This window comes from Rattus rattus, chromosome 17, assembly GCF_011064425.1.
Source record: "Rattus rattus isolate New Zealand chromosome 17, Rrattus_CSIRO_v1, whole genome shotgun sequence".
In the NCBI taxonomy this organism is placed as follows: domain Eukaryota; kingdom Metazoa; phylum Chordata; class Mammalia; order Rodentia; family Muridae; genus Rattus; species Rattus rattus.
Genome location: NC_046170.1, coordinates 42733301 through 42754643, shown reverse-complemented (window position 1 = coordinate 42754643; position 21343 = coordinate 42733301). Strand labels below are relative to the sequence as shown.

The window sequence follows — 21343 nt, the reverse complement described above, 5'->3', positions numbered from 1 at the left end:
GCTGACACCCTGGGGCTCCAATCTCCCACCCTGCTGGTGTCTCCTTTCCCATATATCCATGGAAGGTACATTTCTCTGGTGTCCTCTCTGTCCCCAAAGAGACCAACATCCACCGGCCCTTCCGGAATCGTAGCCAGGTTACCATGGTGATGCCTATTATCCGGGCTTAACAGGAGATGAATCAGTAGCTAAAAATAGCTCTGGAGTGGATAGATAGATAGATTGATAGGTGGGTGGGTCTGATTCAGGATTGGGACAATTTGTTTTTCTCAGACAAGATAATTGAGAGGAAATCTCAATTAAAAAAAATCCACCCCCACTCAGACAGGTGGAAGCTGCCCTCAGCCGACAGCTTGTGGTACATGGTGAGTCCTGGGTACAAGCCAAAGTCACTTAGGGCTGCTTTTCCCTTCCTGACACATCAGCCGAGGGGAATACCTAAAGCCCAGCCAGGGCCACAGCCCTGACTGGTGTGGGTGACCTGGTGAGCCTGATTCCAGGGACGTTCATGCCAGATCCCCTGAAGCAAGAAAGTCACAAGGCTGTGAGAATAAGGGGATGCTTTATTATACCCAAAGCTGCCTCCCACAGACCTTTCAGGCCCCAGGGTCTCAGGTATGAGCATGGGTTGGACTGGTACCAGATAGGACAGAGAAACCTACGGGGTCAGAATGCCTACAAATAGGTGTCCTCGAGGGTTGGGGTACTGCCTCTCTCCACAAGATCGAATGACAAGACTCTCCAGATCAACCACCCCTTCCACAGCTGAGCTGCCGGGATTATGACGGGTGTGGTCCCACCCATCTCTCTGGACCGAGTTGGGCTTGGGGGTTCTTCTGAAGTGGTGCCAGGCAGTGTGATTGACACCCGACGTGACAGAGAGGTGAGCTCAAGCAAGAGGGGAAGAGCATTTCTGTAGCTCCAGCTCTTTCAGAATACCCTGCTCTATGCCTGTTGCATACAGGGAGGCCCAGACATGGGAGAGCTGCTGATTTCTGTCACTCCACAAGGCCTAGATCTCTTTATGTTGGGAAACGGGCCACTGGTCCAGGCCAGCCGAACACGGGAGCAAGGCTGGGGCCTGGGCTGGGTGATGAGCTTCTGAGTGAGGGGTCTCTGGGGGCACAGGAGATGCTGTAGATGGGACATACTCTTCAAAGCCCCCTCCCCTGACATCCTCATGGCGCTGAGCTGGGACCAGCCTCTCCAGTCTGGACACCAAGGCTTCGAGGAGGCAGGTCCTTGTGGCTGTAGTACTCAACCACCTGCTTTGGCACCTCGGCCAACACACACTTGGCCAGTGCCGCAGGGGACGCCTGGGTTGAGAGACCACATGGTTACGTCTGAGGGCCTTCTACATCCTTATTCCCCTATCTGGGTCACAGTCCCAGGACTCAAATCTACTTAAGGGACATGTGACTTGGCAGTCAGTTGAGCTACTAAGGACACAGGCTGGAAATGCAGCCACCAAGCCCCTAGACTGTCCTAGCGCTAGCTGATGGAAGTCCCTACACTGTCCCCAGTGTGTCTGTGCAGGGAGGCCAACACTGTCCTTTCATCTCTCCCAGCCACAGCAGGTAATGACAGGAGGTAAAGAGGGGCCACCAGGCACAGACATTCACCCTCATGCTCTCTCATGACGACCTGCGATGTGTATGTGGGAGAGAGTCCATGTGACGTGTTTACTGTAGAACGGGCATGGTCCACAGAACCCCCACTGCCCTCTCTGTGTCATAGATTTTAGGGTCAGAAGCTCACTGCACAGGCAGTCATCAGGGTGGAGACTGACCAGGAGCCATCCCCAGAGCCTGCTCTTTAGCCTGACATAAAGAGTGCAGGGCCTTATCCTGAGCAAGGAAGTCATGCATGCATGGAGTAGTGGGAACCGCCCCCCCCCAGGGCCCAGCTCTCAATGCCATCCCCCTTTCAGCCACTTACGTTCTTGAGCTCACGGAAGGGCACAAACTGAACGATGTCTCGGAGTGCAGGCTCGCCCCGTGGCGAGCGTAGGACTCCATCATCCCCGTCTAAGATTTGCATATCCGTGAAGTCGGCGTTGCCCACCCCAACGATGATGACAGACATGGGCAGGTGGGAGGCACGCACGATGGCCTCTCGAGTGTCCGACATATCCGTCACCACGCCGTCCGTGAGGATCAGCAGTATGTAATATTGCTGGGGGCATCAGAAGGAAGTGGGGGTGCCGGCCCCTGAGACCTCTCAAAGCCACACGCATCACCTCCAGCTCCAGTCCCCGCCCCTGGAGGGGCCCCTGCTGTGTGCACCCCTGCAGTGCTCAGGCACAATGCAATACTCGTGACAGTCCTAGTCATAAATTACTGCTGGCCACTATGCAGAGTAAAGCTGCTCCACCCGTCATGGGTGCAGAATCCACTCTACAGACAAGACCACCTCTCAGGGCTTGAACCCAGGTCTCATACCCAAGGAGGAGGACTACTGGATGGACACTGCCTAACACCCTGACACCACGGTGCCCCGGTCCATGCTTCAGGAATGACATAGTGGGGTGTTTCAAACAGAAGTCCATTCTCATTGTCAAGAGTATGATACCCCCGTTTAGTCAAAACACATAAGTGAGCAGGTATACAGTTTCCTTGTGAAAAGCTGAAACTCAAAATCTGCAAAATTCACAAATATCCTCAAAACTCCTAGCTGGGCATTTGAAGGTGGTTATAATCATAAATTTTCAATAGTGTGTGTTTTATCCCAACAAAAATAGTTTGATTAAATCAAACTTTTTCAAAACAGAAGCAGAATGAAACCTCAGGACACAAAGTGACCCTAGAAAAGAATATGACAGAACTCTTGGCCATGCTGTTGGGACTTTTCCTCTAAGTCTGAAGTTAACTCAAGGTGAAGAAATGAAAATGTTTAATCCAGGAACAAGTGACACGTAGTAGGCATTGTTGATCAAGAGTGTGGGTCTCTGGGAATCATCTTATTTTTAAAGTTAGAAAAGAAAGACTATCGCTGCCTGTGATGCACACACGCCCACATGGAGGTCAGGGGCCAACCCTTCTGCCTCGCTCCCTTCTCTGTGAGTGGATTCTAGGAATCAAGTTCAGGGTCACAGATTTTCCTGGCAGGCACCTCAGCAGCTCCTCTTGGGAATTTCCTGACTTTTGGAGAACACGAGACCTCAACTCTTAAGAAAAGTTTTTTTTTTTCCCCCAAGGAAAACAAAAAGTTATTGTGGAAAAAAAAGGGGGGGTACATTCATCAGAAGACACACTGGCTAGGTTTACCACGTCTGTCCACTGTGGACAGCACTGCCTAGAACCCAGGATGATATCCGTTGGAGCCACTCCTTCCTGGAGCACAGAGGAATCCTGACAGCCAGCATGGAGGGGTCTCCACTGCCACCCTGAAGGGGGCTCCACTGCCCGTGTGTGTAACGCTCCTGACAGAAGACCAGCCTGCTGCCTCTACACCCTCCTCCCCCTCAGAGTGCTGTTGGGCAGCAGGACTACTCGTGACCAGAGTCTGGGGGTTCCAGGTGGAGTCTGAAGGGTCATGATAGAGTCTGTGGGGGTCAAGATGAAGGGGACGAGGGGTTGGGGATTTAGCTCAGTGGTAGAGCGCTTGCCTAGGAAGCGCAAGGCCCTGGGTTCGGTCCCCAGCTCCGAAAAAAAGAACCAAAAAAAAAAAAAAAAAAAGATGAAGGGACGAGCAAAGTCCAAATCAGACCTCACCTGGGGGCATCTGGGGACAGGTAAGAGCAGGGACCTAGTAGGATTAGATAGCAGGAGGAGCTGCCTTCCGTGCCCTGCCAGACATTGATATATGTGAGACCTACCCAACAGGCATGGGCATCATGCACATTTAGGGAGGAAGTGACATTAAGCTCCAGCCTCTTAAATAGTTCAGAAGGACACTTAGTGCATGCATACGTGAAGGGGATGGAGGGTGGACGACGGGGTGGGAAGGAGGAGAGGATGAAACGGACCAGGGAGGTGGAAGGGAGAAGGGAAGGAAGAAAGGTGCAAGCTGGTAGCTATTACGACTTGGTGGGTGGCCGGAAGTCATGTGCTGGTCCCTTGTAAGCACAGTATTATTATTTTTTTTCAAAATGAAAAATTAAGAGAAAGCAGCAGGCCAGCTGTGTCTCAGCAGCCCACAGAGGGCTACAGAGAGCAGAACACGGCCCTGAGGGAAATGTGCACCCTGAGGATGCCTAAAAGAAAGCCCATATGTGATACCCGCAGAGGTGCAGAGGGACAGGAGGGAAACTGAGGCAGACCAGTGTCTGTCTTAGATAATGAAGGGCTGGCTTTGAAGTGATTCAGTCTTCTGCCTAAACCAAAAACAGACTGCCTGAGGCTTTGAGGGAGCCACCAGCTGACATCCTGGACCCTTCCCTCATCCCACCCCTCGCTGCCTGGCTCAACTCTACCCAGATAACTGCTTCTCTGGTCCTCACCACGACTACACACACAGTTAACTGGTGCCACAGCCGGGTGCATGCAGCCCCTGCCCCCTGTCACCTACAGAAGCCTCCCCTGTGCGCTCCTCAGCTGCTGCCATGCGTGCCACCTTAGAGATGATGGGGGCCACATTGGTGGGGCCGTAGAGCTGGACCCTCGGCAGGCAGTTCTGGTAGGCCTCTACCACACCCTGGATTCCTGTAAGGGAACAGAGGGGTGAGCCTGGGCCGATGTCGCACGTTGCCAAACCCACTTCCAGCTCCTACCTTCACACTCATCATCCTCGGGGTTGAAGTTGATGGCAAAGTCATGGGACACCTGGCGGGGACAAGAGTCAGACAGGACCTTCCCAGGACACACTTGATTCCCACTTATGGGGAAGAAGCTGGGTTGTTGCTTCTCGGGCCCATGTGGTAAGACCTCCATGGAGAGAGGAAGCCAAGAAGGAGGCAGACAGAGGGACAAACTAACGTGGGGCAATTAGGGCCTGGATTCAATAGTAGCTGTGCCTTCGAGGCACACTAACCAATAATTCCCCTCTCCTACCAGCATCTAGGTAAGAAGTTGAATTGTCCCTTTCTGGTAAGAACAAGCACCGTGCCTAAAGCTCCACCCTCTAAGGGGCCAACAGTCAGTCTCTGGCCATAGCCAGGGTCGCCCCTCCCTCCACCCCCATCTCAAAAGGGAACGGTGGCAACTAGGGTTCTTCCTGGGTTGCAGAGGGTGGAAGGATGGGGTCCCAGCCCAGGGCTCTCCTACCTCATACTTTGGAGGTATCCGGGCTCCAAATCCCAAAGCAGAAAATCGCTTGTCACTGGAAAAGAGACAAAAGTGACAGCTCCAGGAACCCGGTCCCCGGGTGAGTGAAGTAGACACTGGACGGAGACTAGAAGGCCTGGGCCTTGCTGGGTCAGAAGCAGGGATTACAGGCAGGCCACAGAGGGGAAACTAAGGAACTGAGCAGAGACCGTCCACAGCACAGGCTGGAAACGGTAGAATTGACACCAGAAGACTGGGACCTGCTCCCTGTTCTTCCCCCAGGCCTAAGGACCCTGACCTGAGGTTGTAGCTCCTGAAGGGCACCTACTTAACCCCACTATACTTTCTCTTCTCCCATTGAGATGTGGAGTTCCATGGGCAGGGAGCTCAGGACGGGGATCTGGGCCGTTGTGTTGAGCTCAGAGACCAGAGCATCCAAGTTTGCCCTCAGCCCCATCCTAGCCAATCACCCCAACTTCAAGGTCTGCATTTTTCTGCCCTATAAGATGATTTCCAACCAACGCCCAGGTTTGTGTCCCAGCGAAGGGGTATGGGGCCCTGTTAGAGACATAACCCATCCCCCATCCATCCTCTGGAGGATCTGTACCGAAGGTCAGTTGAGCTTCTCGTCTACTATGTAGCTGCAAAGATGCTCCCCCTTCGTTTGTGCTGACCTCAGGGGTCAATCACACTGCCTGGCACCACTTCAGAGAGCTGGGTGGGGCCACACCTGTCATAATCCTGGCAGACCTCGCCCACGGCCACCAGCGCCCTCAGGTACTCGTTGGGCTGGTAAGGGTTGATGTGGTGGAGGGAGCAGCTGTTCCTTGGGTCACCATTGGAGGCTGTGAAGTCGATGGCTACCTGCAGGGGCCAGGATGATGAACGTCACTGTGTACCTGTGCCCTCACACACACACACACACACACACACACACACACACACACTCACACACACACACACGCATGCATGCACTGGACAGGCACAGGATACCGGAGCCCGGCCTAAGGTCAAGAGCCTGGAGTCTCAGCTTCCTCCGCTCTATGCGAGCTTGACCGTTCACTGGAACTACTGGCTATACCTTAGGAGATGAGAGGCTCCCCAGACCCTGAAAACCCTAAGTGTCACCCTTGGAATCCCAAGATGACATTGACCCTGTCCCCTGGGAGAATTGTTGAGCTGAGCTCCCCTCAGAGGGACAAGGCCCATGGAAACACTCTCTCTTAACTGCTATGGTTCCCTCTGTGCCTTCCACCTCATGGCAAGGCCACCTTGGGTGTGGCTGTCTGCTCAGCCACCCAGCATAGCTGTGCATGCAGGCAGGCGTCGGAGTCTGGGATGGACTCCCCTGGACGGTCTGTGGTCTGCCCAAGGCTAAGCCGGATGGACTCTATAGGACTCTCCAGCCCTCATTAGCTCAGTGCCTACTCCTGTTTTCTTCTTTATGGTTTTTTTTGTTGTTCTCCTGTCCCTATAATTTTGTAGAAGTGGGGCCCTGGCTGCTGCTGTGAGAAGGTGACCCTGGGCTGGTCCTGAACTCCTGAATCCTTTCCTTCATCAGCATCAAGGGGAAGAGAGGGGATGTAGATGGACAAACGGCACCTAGGACCTGGTGCACTCTGTATGCTCCTGCCCAGTTGGCCTGGGCGGCACAGGGGGCAGGACCCGCGGGCAGCACAGGGCAGGACCCACAGACTCACCGTGCAGTGGATCTGGCAGCCACCCATGATGTAATCCAGGAAGGAGTGGACCCTGTGGAGCTTCCAAGCAATGCAGTTGGCAAAGCCACTCATGACCCCTCACCCCACCCTACCCCACCCAGAAAATCGGGCCTGTGTCAGTGGGAGAGGGAGCCTGATGGGCATCTCTGCCCTAGGCACTGAAGTCTGTGGGGCATTTTCCCTCATCCCTCCTCCCTCTTCCTCCCTCCTCCCTCTTCCCTTTTCCCTCCTCCATCTCCCTCCCTCTTCCCTCTTCCCTCTTCCCTCTTCCCTCTTCCCTCCTCCCTCCTCTCTCCTCCCTCACCCTTCCCAGGTATCTCAAGACCCCACAGTGAAACCCACCACACCTCAGAACTCTACCTTTGAGAACCATCTGATAACCTGGAGATGCTAATCCCACCAAGCCATCTCCCTAAGGGCTTCAGGCAGGACTGAGGCTCACCTTCAGGTCCGCCAGGATCACCACCCCAGAGTTCTTGTAATTGCGCTTCTTCTGTTTGTACTTGGCATTCACACAGTCCCACTGGGCCTGGGACAGGGACAAGGACAGGCAGAAACTCCACCCAGAGCAGCAGGATTCAGGCCCCTCCCCCACAAGGGCCAGGAGCTCCTGAACATCCCAGTCTTAATGGAGACCCTGTCACACTCCACAAGACTGCCTCCAACCGTGTACAGAAGGCCTATGCTGCCCATGGGGGCCAGAAATGGCCTCTGTGGGGAGCAGTCAAGCACACAGAACAGAGAGGAGCCATGCAGATGAGAATATGAACAAGATAGCCCAGGTTAGACCCTGCGCACACTGCAGCCTTGGCCTATAGCTCAGCCATATTCTGAGCCTATAGATCTTCCTCAGGGACACCAGGGCCCAAGAAAGAGTCGGAGGAGACTCTCCCAGCACACCCACCACCCAGCTACAGAGGGTTAGGCAGGCCCCGGGAAGGAAGGACGCCCCTCCCACCTTGACACACAGAAGTACATGGTGGCTCACATGGTCACTTGCTTGTAGGCCCCCGTTCTGGCCACGTGGTGGATGTCACTGCTCTTTGTCACCACTGTGCCTTCTCTGGGGTGGGGGTAGAATGTCCAGCCTCCCAGAGACCCACCAGAACAAGTCAGAACCTGTGGCCCGAGATGGGCCAGCAACTCACCTGCTCCTCCTCAAAGGCCTTCTGCATCTCTGCGAAGGTGGTGGTGAAGTCGCCAATGAAGTCATGCTTTCCTCGGGAGTCATAGTCCCAGACCAGGCACTGGGGAGCCCAGGCCTCTCAGTGCGGGTGTTCCTCAGAGGACCTGAGGCCCTCCCGGTCCTGGGTGGGCTGTCATTTACCGTTCCCCTCCTTGGTCTTCCCTTAGCCACAAATCCTGTCTCCAATACTCAGTGGGTCTGGAGGACCCTGACGCCTGCCCGTGGGGCCTGGCCCAGTGACCACGTCCTTAACTCCCCCCCCACACACACTCTAACCATGACCCCATTTTCAGTCCTGCTCTATACCCATCCCCACCTTCAGAGGCCGTGTCTCCTCGCAGCTGCAGAGCGAATTCAGGGACACCTTGAAGGGTTCCCACACTGGGTTAAGATTATTCTTCACGACCTGTGGGCCAGAAAAGACTGAGCTGGGTGGGACTAGGGCCCAGGGAGCTCTGGGATCCTTAGGTCATAGGCCCCTTAGCTGGAATACAGGGCTCTCAGAGTCTCAGCTGTGACTCAGCTCTGGGATCCTTAGGTCATAGGCCCCTTAGCTGGAATACAGGGCTCTCAGAGTCTCAGCTGTGCAGGGGTAGCAGCCTGTATCCTGCCCCAGGGAGACTGGGTATGCAGGAGCCTAGGCCTGTTTCAGGCTCCAAACAGAACCGGTGTAGCCCAGACACTCCACTCTCCACTCCCTCCACCCCTGACCCTAATAGCTTCGGCCTCACACCGGCCACCTGGGCCGTTTTCTCCTTAAATAGATTCTTTTCGCTCAAATTAATTTGTCTCAAAAGGGAACTCTCTCCCCGCTGTAACTAAAATCCTGTTTCCCTGCAGGAGGAAGCAGGTATCCCTAAAAATAGGACCGGTAACAACAAAGCTGCCACGCTAAATTTGGGCGGACGGAGAACCAATCCAGCCAGCTGTTCCATCCATTGAGAGAGAGCAGAGGGCCTTGGAAGGAAAGACTCCACAGCCACAGGGTCATGCTACCTCCCTGTCCCTCATCTGGGAGGCCCATTTCCGTCAGGGCCCCTGAAGCCCCTCTACCGTCAGGCGGTGCGGCCCTCACCTCTGTCCTGTACACCAGCTGTTCACTCCCGTCGTCGTTGACCCGATACAGCTCTAGGAAGGGGTCCGACTTGCTGAAGAGGTCCTGGGGCAGCAGAGGGTGGGCTGGCAAGGGGGCTAGCCAGCTGTTGGCCTGAGGATGGCTCCATCCCTATGGCTGGATGGCGGCTTCATCCTTTGCAGGTTAGAATTTCACCCCCTCCCTGTAGCTCCAAGTTTCCCAGGCATAAAATACATTGGAAACACTCCCCGAGAGTCTTCAGTGATAAGGACTCACCGCTTGGAGCCTTCCCTGGCTTCACCCGTGGGGACCCTTAGCCTGCCCACCCTCCCAGTGTGTTTTCACAGACCCCACTCTGCTAGTCCTCACTCCTGGTGCCTGGTGTCTAAACAGTTGTTCACACCCCACCCACCCACCCTTCCTTGTCCCAGCTTAAATATCTCAAGGGAGACAGGTACCTATGAAGGGTCAGTTTCCAACCTGTGAGAGGAACCAATAAACCAGGCTAAGTCCCAGTTCAAGACAGGGACCTCTCTGTCCTCTGTGGGCCTCTCTCCCTATCAGTAAATAGGTACCCTGTTGGAAGCGGTCTGATGACCACATGCCAAGGTGCAATGGCAATGCGGGCAAAGCTCTCTACCACACATCGCCGCTCTGTGTGTGTGTGTGTGTGTGTGTGTGTGTGTGTGTAGCTGGGAGGGTGGCAGCCTTGTCTGTAATGACTGCAAAGTGTAACGGTTAACAAGGAACGTAGTGACCACAGGATTGTGCCAACGGCATGCCAAGGGCTACACGCACAGCTCTCATGTCACTTGTTTTCTGAACCTTGAGGCCAGTGCTGAGAAGTAACTAGGTTTTCACAGTGAGCCAGCTTGCAGGAGGCTCGGAGCCCAGCTTGCAGGAGGCTCGGAGCCCAGCACGCACGGGATCTTGGCCTCACCTTGTCATCCAGTTTCCGGGCTTGGAAGGAGAGCTCCACGTAGCCGTTGTTCCCAGAGATGTCCTCTGCTATCACCTGAGTGTGGCATATGGGACCCATGGGTTCCAGGCCATCAGTCTCACCCTCTTGCCTCAGCTGAGGGGGCTCTGCTCTCTCCTAGCGGCTACACAGTTACAGTCCATCTGAGGCCTCCCTGCTCGTCTCCTCCCAAGACACCCCTCCCCGCAGCTCTGGGGCTCACCGTGATGGTGGATTTGCCAGCATTCCTGCCGAATCTCAGCAGCAGTGGACGTGTCATTTTCTTCTGGGCCACAATCTGGAAACCAAGAGAGCTAGGTAGGCTTTTTTTTTTTTTTTTTTTCCGGAGCTGGGGACCGAACCCAGGGCCTTGCTTGCTAGGCAAGCTCTACACCATGAGCTAAATCCCCAACCCCATGGGTAGGCTTAAAGGAGGAAGAGGACCTCGCTGGGCCTCCTGGGCTCTTTCTTCTGCTCTCATTGTCTCCCCACCTCCCCTAGCCTCTGGTGGCCTTTCTGCTGATGTCTGAGCATGCCACTCAACTTCTATCTCTCACGGGCCTCCCCTCATCCGCCTGTGGGGTACACACGCACCATGAGGGGCAGCAGAAGCAGATGCATTAGGACATCAACCATCAACGCTCAGCCAGGACCTCACCGTACCGCTGGCCTGATTCTACTCATCGGTCTTGGGGTGAGAAGCCTTGTAGGGTGGCTGGTTAAATAGCTCTGAGCTCTGGACCCCTACTGCCCCAAATGAGTCAGAGTGGCTTTGAGGTGGCAGGAGACGTGCACTTGGTGTCTTTTCTGCACAGGTACCTGCTTAGAAGGGCCATGAGGTTATGGGCACCAATGCTCAATTCCTGAAGAACTCCTCTCCCACCTTGGGCCTCCCTTTTCGCCTGTCCCACTGGGTACATAGCTCTCCCATAGAGCAATGCATCCCTAACCTACAGAGAGAGAGAGATGACTTCACACAGGCCCAGGCTGCACATGGCATATTTCCTATCTAGTAGGGAACAGAGTCTAAGGGAAATGATTGAGTGAACCCTTTGAGGCAGCAAGCCCTGGTCTGAATAACAGGCCTTCACATCTCCCTGGAGAAGGCTCTGTATTCGAGGGCCTTCTCGATGGTCTATATGGTAGTTGCTACCCTGACACCCAGGAGTGGCCTCTGACTCATGTTTGCTACTAGTTGATGGGCACCAGAAGACCATGGGAAAAAGAACTACAGATTGGGGGCTGGAGAGGTGGCTCAGTGGTTAAGAGCACCCAAGTGCACCTGAGGTCCTGAGTTCAAATCCCAGCACCCACATGGTGACTCACAACCATCTGTAATGAGATCTGGTGTCCTCTTCTAGTGTGTCTGAAGACAGCTACTACAGTATACTTATATAATAAATAAATCTAAAAAAAAAAACCCCAAAAAACAAAACTACAGATTGTGGCCCCTGACCAGTCGGCCAAGCTGACAATGTCTGCAGATGTGTTCAAGTACAGAACCTGTATGTGGGCCATGTGTGTATCCATATGTGGCCATGTATGTTCATGTAGCTCAGTGCCGCCTGGACTGTGGTGCATGTGTACACGCATGTGAAGATATCTGTGCCTGCGTCCAGTCCACATGCCTCTCTGTTCCTCTGGGACAGCACTCCTCTGGGAGGGAGTGCGCCCCGCTTCTTCTCAGCCACTGTTACATAAAGTGGGGATGGCAAAAAGATCTGGAGAGAAGGAGCCCCGGCCAGGCAGTGGTGGGGATGAGTCACACACATGATGTCGGAATGGAGAACCAGACACCTAGAGCAGACCATGTGGTTAACCCACAGGAAACTCAAAACCAGAGACAGCCAAGGGACTGGCCAGAAAGGGCCACCTGCAGGGTGACAGAAATGCCCCCCTAGTCGGGTAATAGCCACATGGAGCTCATCTCAGCGCCTCCATGTGATCTACAGACTGTTCCTTAATGTAAAAGGCATCCTGTGTCCCACCGAGGAGGCTGTACCACGCGGCCCAGCGCACGAGCAGAGCGAAGTGCTGTCGCATGGGCAAACGGGAGGAGAGGCCAAGGACAGTGGCTCCTGGCTGCCAGCGGAGTCCCCTAGGGCTCTCATGATTAACCCCATGCACTACTCCTCCCACCCCCAGCTGCAGGGGAAAACATGGAGTCTGCCCCGTGCCTAGTGTGGGATAGAACCCAGAACCTCAAATGTTAGACAAATACTGCCACCGAGGTGTGCATCAGACTCAGGAAGGCTTGTGTGCTGCTGTGGAAAGACTCATGAAGAGACAAACACACGGTGCACACAAACACACAATGCACACAAGCACACAGTGCACACACACAAACGGCATGGGCTGGCAGAACTGTGTAGAGTGTGTGGGGGTGGGGGTGGGGGTGGGAGACCGAGTGGAGGAGGGAGAAGAAGAGATTTTTAAAGACAGGATCTTACTATGCAGCCCAGGCTTATGTGGAATGAGCTCTCTCTCCTCCCTCGGTCTGCCACAGCCCGGGATTAGAGGTGGGAGCCACGGCAGCTGGCTGAGGTTTGCTTTTTCTTTTTTGTTTGCTCGGAGTTTTTTTTTTTTTCTTGTATCGAGTCAGGATCTCAAGGAGCTTAGACTGGTTTAAGTCTTAGATTTGATATATGTCTGATGATGGCCTTGAACTCCTGACCCTCCTGCCTTCGACTCCCAAAGATTAGAATCACAGGTGTGTACTACCATATCTGGTTAGTGGAAGAGAGTGGATGTGTACATGTACACGTGGATGTGCATGCTGTGCGTGTGAAGACCACAGTAGGTCGTCAGGTGTCTTGACTACCACTCTCTCCTTTACTCAGTGCCTCTTACAGATCCTGGAGCTAGATTGGTGGCTAACAAGCTCCAATAAATTTCCTGTCTGTACCCCTCAAAGCTTGTGGGTGCCGGAGATTTGAACTCATGTCCTCGTGTTTGTGCAACAAGAGCTCTTACCAGGTGAGCCAGGTTCTTTCTCTGCCTTTTTTTTTTCCTTTAAAGACGGTCTCATTAATCCAGGTTGGTTCCAAACTCATCATAGAGTAGAGGATAGCCTTATTTATTTATTTATTTATTTATTTATTTATTTATTTAAGGCAGGACCTCTCTGTGTGAAGCTAGCTGAGCTAGAACTCACTCTGTAGACCAGGCTGGCTTTGAACTCACAGAAATCATCCTGCCTCTGGCTCTTGAGTGCTGTGATTAAAAGTGTGCACCACCACTCCAGATAACCTTGACCTTCTGATCCTCTTGCTTCTACTTCTTTTGACGTGGTGCTGGGGACAGCAAACCCAGGGCTCTGTTTACGGTAGGCAAGCACTCTATCAAATGAGGTACATCCCCACCTGGCTATTTTTAAGGAAAATTGTATGTTTATTCACTTATGTGAGAGCATGATGCCTAGTAATTGGACTGGGAGGGACTTGGGGGGAGACGTGCTGGAACAGGCTTGTGGGAACACGGGAGCTCGTAACCCAGCTCAAAAATATTTAACTGAGCTTGGTGGTGGGGGTGCCCGCCTGTAATCCCAGCACTCTGGAAGCAGAGGCAGGCAGATCTGGGTTACAGAGTGAGTTCTAGGACAGCTAGGGCTACGCAGAGAAACCCTGTTTTGAAAAAAAAAAATTTAAAAACTGGTGTGGTGTTTCATACCTGCAGTTTTACTGATTGGAAGATGAATCAAGAAGATTCAAAGTTCAACATCATCCCTGGCTACGTAGAGAGTTCAAGGGCAACCTGAGCTATATGACATCCTGCGTTTACACACACTTCTTAAAAAACAAGCAAGCAAGACCACTCTGAGGGCTGAAGAGACGGCTCGGCAGTTAAGAATTCTTGCTGCTCTTGAAGAGGACCCAGGTTTGGCTCCCAGCACCAATCGAGAGGCTAATAACCATCTCTAACTCTGCTTCCAGAGTCCGGTACCCTCCTCTGACCTCCAAGGACCCAGGATAAATGTGGCATCCAGACATAGTTGCATGCAAAACATCCTATTCATAAGATAGATAAACCATTAAAAAATAAAACAGGCTGGAGAGATGGCTCAGCGGTTAAGAGCCCTGACTGCTCTTCCAGAGGTCCTGAGTTCAATTCCTAGTAACCACATGGTTGGTGTCTCACAACCATCTGTAATGGGATCCGATGCCCTCTTCTGGTGTGTCTGAAGACAGCTACAGTGTACTCATATAAATAAAATAAATAAGTATTTAAAAAAATAAACCTGATAAGGCCCCGGTTCGTGGTGAACACCTTTGATGCCAGCCCCTGAGAGGCAGAAGCAAATGGGTTCTATGAGACTCAGGTCAGCCAGGGCTACAATGGGACTAAAACAGAGACAAGACAACTAGTAAGAAAAGGTACATATGCTGGTACCCTCCTGCAACAGCAGGACTCAGGGCTGAGGCAGGAGGATCTCAACTTCAAAGACAGCCCGGGCTGCCTCAAACAAACAAGCGCTTTTAAGACGTGGAGGCAGGCGGAGCCGGATGCCCATCTGCAGAATCCCTGAGCTGAGGGCATCGAGTGCCCTAGGAGTAGCTCCTACCCTCCTCCCTTCCAAGACAATGGGGTACTCACTTGACCCAGGGTACACTCCATGCCCCCTAGGAAGTCATCATCCTGGCAACTTAGCCCACTAGGCCCGTGGGTGTCGTACACCTCAAATCGTAGCTTCTGCACCTCCTCGAAGTAATAGTCCATAGTGAAGACCTTGGAGAACACAGGATGCAGGCTGCTCTTCACCACCTCCGTTCTGTCCACCTGCAACAAGCCCTCCTCTGAGCCAGCCCCACAGGTGGGACCTCCCTACAGATTTGCCTGGGCTCCTGCCCTTCCCCCACCTCCCACGCATCTGTGCCATTCCAAGCCTGTTTTCCATCCACGGGGCCCACCTGCGTCTATAGGGCTGCTTGCCCAGAAGGGTCGTACTACATACACTTGCGTGTCTGAGATGAAAGCACGCCCCTCCCTTAACCAGTCACAGGCTGCAGTTTCTCCACATCCTCTCATCTCGTGCTCACTGCTGCCTTCCTATCTCCAAGTTATAGATGGTGACACTGAGGTTCAGGGACCAGCACCGTTCTCAGGGACAGAATCAGTTTCTAGTGCTGGGCAGGGCAAGCCTAATGTGGAGACCTCCCCATAGCACTCAGCCCAGTGGCAAAGGGATTTCCCTGCTAGAGGGACGTGGGTTCACCAGTCTCTCCCACTGAGTTTAGCCCCCAGAACATAAACCAACAAGAAACCTTAGCTAGTAGACTGTCAAATCCGCTCGGCATGGAGGCTCCTGCATGAAAGACAAGGGTCTGCCTGGACCCTTCCCAGGAATGAATATATATACCAGGTATCAATCAAGCCAGGCAACGCTATGGGGAGACCAGGGTCACAAGCAGGTCCTTAAACAGCCTACAGCAAAGCGGCCTCCTAATACCTTCTAGGGGGCGTGAACACATGCTTCTAGGGCAATGAACCACAGGATTTCTCAGACCCAGAGCCTAAGGAATATGCTGGGATGCAGATCGGTATTACTCGAGGTGCCACGCATCAATAGGGGGTCCCCAGAATACGTCCTCCACTCTCTGGATCCCCTTCACATCCTTCGTGTCCTGGCTACCCCACGATAGTCACAGTGTCTATCTGAGACGTCTTTCCTGGCTCTCTTCCCAAGCTTCCTGTCATGATTGCCACAGCCAGACTCTAGTGGCTCAGAGCTGCTGTTGGGGACACTCCTACTTGAGTACGGACTCGGGTCCAAGTCTTTTGTGCCTATTAGGCCGCCCAACTAAGGGGGGGGGCTGCTTTCCACTCCTGACATACAGCCAGTCCCATGGGAGTTGGCGGCTGAGAAAGTGGTTTATATGCTCCACAACACGGGCTATAGGACACTGGCCCAGAACATGCGCAGAATCCTGACACTACCCCAGAACATGGGCAGTACCTTCTGGGGGCTAATGAGAGCTGGTGTCTACGCAGAAGCCCCCTTTCTGAAGACCCTGGCTACCCTGGGTTTATGGGTGGCCAGTGGAAAAACCCCATGCTGGAGGCAGGCCCTCAGATCTGGGTCGGCAGGGGGCAATAAGGAGCGGGGAGGGGCTTTCAGTCCTCGAGCATAGCCACACGCATGCAATTTGTGATTTCTCCTAAAACGCAGTGAGGAGACAGGTTGGAGGCTGGAGTCCTCTAACCAGGGCGTCTCAAATCTGAGCCATGGAGTGTCTGTCCAGCCCTGACCAGCTCGATTCTACCCAACCATCAATGTCTAGTTCGCAGCCCTAAGACCACTGGCCACGCTGCTGCTTCACCTGTGAGACGCTCATGGCTACTGCAGCCAATAGAGGGGGAACTCTGTGACCTTAAACAGTCCCTATACCTGCCTCAGGCAGTGTCCCCACTCCCGAGCCGCACTCCCTCCTGTGCTCCTCAGTCTAGCCTGGGCGCTTCACTCTAGCGCTACAACCCCAGGCTGAGACCCTCGACTGCACTTCTGAGCACTTTCCACCAAGGTTCTTTTCTACCTCAGCTCCCCTGTTGCCCTGCCCTTCCTGACAGCGGGCGGACACCTCCTCTTTTGCCCTAGTAGCCCCAGTTTCAGAACACCCTTGCCAGCATCACAAATCTCAACTCACACTTAGGTCTTCAGGTGCCCAGCTCCAGGACACTGGTCGCCCTACCTGTAGCCACTGGCCCTGTGCCTGCTGCAGCAGCACCACGCTGGGGTCCGACTTGGTCAGCGGATCCCGATCCAGCAGGTGCCGGCAGCTCAGCCGCAGCTCCACCTTCGAGGCGCAGGGTGCAGGCACCACCCCCGGGGCCACCGTGCGCTCCGAGTCGCCGCTCATGCTTCAGGCTCCGCACTCGAACCGGTGGGCGCCGGAGAAATGGTGGCCGGACCAGGCGTGGCCGCGCTTCCCCGCACGCCCGCCGGGCGCGGGCACACGTGTCTCGGGCGGCCGCCACAGAGCGGGGGCTGTAGGGCGGCGATGCAGCGGGGAAGGGATGGAGGGGACCGCGAAGGGGCGGGGCCGGGGTGGGGCCACAGGAGAAAAGCAGAGGGACCTGGCAGGGAGCAGATTGCCTGGAGAGGCGCCCCTTGGAGAGGGGTTTCGGTCCCCTCACTGGAGCTAAGAGATAGGGTCTGGGTTGCACGCAAGCTCTGGGATTGTGGTGTCTCTATGGGGCTCAACGGTTCTGGAGGCTCCACACTGCTCGAACCTAGGCACCGGGTTTGCTTCGCCTAGACAACCTCTGAGAGATGCACAAGCCACCCCAGAGTCGCACCAAAGTAGTCCTGTGTCCCTCTTGGGGTTGTCACTTAAATCAATGAGTAACTTAGTGGGTGCTCACTGTTCGCCCAGCGAGCTAGCAGCAAGGTGTCCGTTTCTCAGAATTTGTAGGCCAGGGGCAAGCAAGGAGAGCCCCTCACCAATCTCTGGTCTGTGGACGAGGGTCAGAGAGGAACTAAGAGTGTTCTTTCCTAGCCACTCCTACCTGGTGCGTCCACCATCATTCCCCCCAAGGTAGAAGGGAGGCTTCATCACTCCTCCCTCTTGTAACCTCCCTCTCCTTCCCAGAGAAAGGCATTCGGAAGAGGAGGTGTTGGCTACGACAGCCATCACCCCCCAGCCCATTCTCTTTGCCAATTACTTCCTAAATATAGGGCAGAAACTGGACCGAAAGCCTTGGCTGGGGCGGGGATTGAGGAGAAGTGGGTAGGAGACCCGGAGTATAAGGTGAGGTGTACACGCCTGTGGGGGTGTGGTGTGGTGTGGTTCAGCATCAACAGACAAGACTCCAGAAGATTCTGGGGTCAAAGGGATGTCAATAGCAAGACAGGGTGGTGGGATGTGAGAGTGGGTAGTAGCGTCCGTAGCTTTTGACAAAGAGGGAAACTGATACAGTACTATGGGGACAACACCTCTTCTGCCAGCTTGGACCAGGGACAAAGCCATCCCAGTAGCCACCGGTCCGATTGTGGACTCCAGCTTCTGACCTCCATTTCCTGAGGCTCACCTAGCACCTGCCTGCTTCCCCAGCTGTTCTGGACCATCCTTCTCCAAAGCTGGCCCCAATCAGGGCTCTACCCTCTGCTGAGTCCAGCCTGTATAGCTCCGGGCTTCTCAGTCCTACAGGGTTGGGAGAGCCCACCTGTCACCCACCATTGCTTGCAGGGTTATAGTTGTGGCTTTCTGTTCACAGGGACTCAGAGTGGTTCTCTGGGAGTCTTCCATTCTGGGTCAGACCCTCAACCTCTTGGCCAGTCAGCACTTAACAAGAACAAAGAGAACCAGAAGTCCAAACAGAGGGTGAGACTCAAAGCAGATCCCTAGCCCTGCAAAGGCCCAGCAGTGCCCACAGGTCCCCCGAACTCCCCAACAGGACTTTGGGGTCACTGCCCTTTGGGCTGTTCCCAGGTCCCCAATCAGACTTGTTGCCTTGATGTCACTGAATGTCCACTCACTTATTCCTCCGACACTGAGCTCTAGGCAGACGCTGGACAGCACCAACCTGTGACATGTCCAACGGCTCCAATTTAAAGGAAGAGCCACCAAAGAATTTAGCATGGGCTGATGAGAAGGCTCAGAGCACACCAAGGTGCTTGCTGCCAAGATTCACAACCTCCTGGAACCCACTTAGTAGAAGGAGAGAACTGATTTCAGTGTGTACATACACAGAGACACACAGACATACAGACACACATAGACATAAGACACACAGACACACACAGAGAGACAGAGAGACAGAGAAAGGGAGATGAATTTACCAAGAAATCCTCACTTAAAAAAAAAGAGAGAGAGAGAGAGGAGGGGCTGGAGAGATGGCTCAGTGGTTAAGAGCACTGACTGTTCTTCCAGAGGTCCTGAGTTCAATTCCCAACAACCACATGGTGGCTCACAACCATCTGTAACGAGATCCGATGCCCTCTTCTGGTGTGTCTGAAGACAGCTACAGTGTACTCATATGAATAAAATAAATAAATATTAAAAAAAAAAGAAGGAGACAGGTGTGGTGGGACGCACCTTCAATCCCAGAACTTGGGAGGCAGAGGCTGTGAGTTCAAGGCCAGCCTGGTCTACATAGTGAGCTCCAGGACAGCCAGGGTTACATAAAGAGCTTATGTCTCAAAATAACAAAACAACAGCAATGAAAAAGAGGTGTGGGGGCTGGAGAGATGGCTCAGTGGCTAAGAGCACTGACTGCTCTTCCAGAGGTCCTGAGTTCAATTTCCGGCAACCACATGGTGGCTCGCAACCATCTGTAAGGGGATCTGATGCCCTCTTCTTGTGTGTCTGAAGACAGCTACAGTGTGCTCACATATAATAAATAAATCTTAAAACAAAAAAAGAAAAAGAAAAAGAGGTGTGGGTATTTCAGCGCACACATTAGGGTTCCAGTACCTGGGGGGAAGAGGCGGGTGGATTTACTTGAATTTCAGGCCAGCCTCGTATGTCAGGTGGGTTATAATCACCTGTTACTGCAGCCAGGGCATCTGACACCTCTGTCTCAGGCAGCAGCATGCACATGTATGTGCCCATACACAGACACGGATACATACACAAATATAAAAATACAATAAACTGGACAAAAACAATGTGTTCATCAGCTGGTCTAAAGTCACCTGCCTGTCTGGGGGACTCTGCTTCACTGACATTTCTATCACAGAGTACAGCTGTAGGGCAGGCTGTTGGTCAGAGAGAGAGAGAGAGAGAGAGAGAGAGAGAGAGAGAGAGAGAGAGGAGAGGAAGGAGAGGAGGAGGAAGAAGAAGGAGAAGAAAGGAGGAGGAGGAGGAGGAAGAAGAAGAAGGAGAAGAAAGGAGGAGGAGGAAGAAGGAGGAGAAGAAAGGAGGAGGAGGAGGAAGAAGAAGGAGAAGAAAGGAGGAGGAGGAGGAAGAAGAAGAAGGAGAAGAAAGGAGGAGGAGGAAGAAGGAGGAGAAGAAAGGAGGAAGAGGAGGAGGAGGAGGAGGAGGAGGGGGGAGGGGGGGAGGGGAGGAGGAGGAGGAGGAGACAACGGCTGGAGGAGCTTGGTAGCTGAAGTCTCAGACCTAACCTTGTAATCAACCTCCTGGAAGCTAGCTTGATGTTTGCTGGCTCCTGGTGGCCCTGACTGCAGCCAGCACTAACAGACCAGCACACAGAAACTATGGGGGACTAAGCTGGTATCCTCGATGCCCTGAGCTCCTTGCTGCCTGGGTTAGTGGCCCTGCCTGTCCAATAGTCTAAGGGCCAGGGAGGGTGAGCCACGCCCCGCGTCCAAGCACTAGGCAGCCATGAATTCTTTCTGTTCCCAGCTTCTGCTGCCTCAGGTTTTTCTGCTGGCCAGACACAGGAAATGAGACCTCCCTTCAAAGATATTTTCTTATTATCCATACAGGAAATAACACGTCAGTGTTGAAATGTTAAAAAGTTGATAAGCAAGCACATTTTTTTTTTAAATTGAGCACCCAGACATAAACAACATTATCATTTTGTATTTATCCCTCTGGTTTTATTTTTATTCCAACAAAGCTTTCATTGGTTGATGGGGTTTTGTTTGTTGGCCGATTTTATAAAAGAAGTTTTTCCTTTCTTTTTCTCTTTTGTTTTGCTTTATGATACAGGATCTCTCTATGTAGCCCTGGCTGTCCTGGAACTGTGTAGATCAGGATATCCTCAGACTTACAGAGAAATCCATATGTCTCGGTCTCCCAAGTGCTGGGATTAAATGTGTGTGTGTATGTGCCACCATGACTGGGTGTTTTCTTTTTTAAAAAGATTTTGAAATTTTACATGTATGAGTGTGTGTGTGTGTGTGTGTGTATACATACATATATATATATATATATATATATATATATATATATATATATATATAGAGAGAGAGAGAGAGAGAGAGAGAGAGAGAGAGAAATTTTTTTTCTGGGGCACACAGGTAAAAGAATGTCTTGCTAAAGCAGACACTTTTTTTAAAAAAGATTTATTTATTTATTATATATGAGTACACTGTAGCTGTCTTCAGACACACCAGAAGAGAGCATCAGATCCCATTACAGATAGTTGTGAGCCACCATGTGGTTGCTGGGATTTGAACTCAGGACCTGAGGAAGAGCAGTCAGCGCCCTTAACCACTGAGCCATCTCCGCTAAAGCAGGCACTTGAAAGGACCCATGATGAAAGAGTATATGACCCCACAGACAGTGGGGAGGGAGC

The 21343-nt window shown here is 53.0% G+C and overlaps 1 protein-coding gene across 1 annotated transcript; it reads right to left on the bottom strand.

Annotated features, from left to right (window-relative positions):
* Nucleotides 1–543: 543 nt before the first annotated feature.
* Cpne7 (copine 7) lies at nucleotides 544–17146 on the bottom strand. The gene is made up of 15 exons (XM_032887844.1): nucleotides 16831–17146; nucleotides 14738–14920; nucleotides 10368–10442; nucleotides 10127–10201; nucleotides 9187–9270; nucleotides 8428–8517; nucleotides 8074–8172; nucleotides 7368–7454; nucleotides 6905–6964; nucleotides 5935–6068; nucleotides 5205–5259; nucleotides 4712–4763; nucleotides 4510–4643; nucleotides 1939–2175; nucleotides 544–1316 (listed from the first exon to the last, which is right to left on the bottom strand). Exons 1-15 carry the CDS (start codon nucleotides 16996–16998, stop codon nucleotides 1179–1181), a joined length of 1671 nt encoding a protein of 556 aa, XP_032743735.1. The 5' UTR covers nucleotides 16999–17146; the 3' UTR covers nucleotides 544–1178.
* Nucleotides 17147–21343: the final 4197 nt, after the last annotated feature.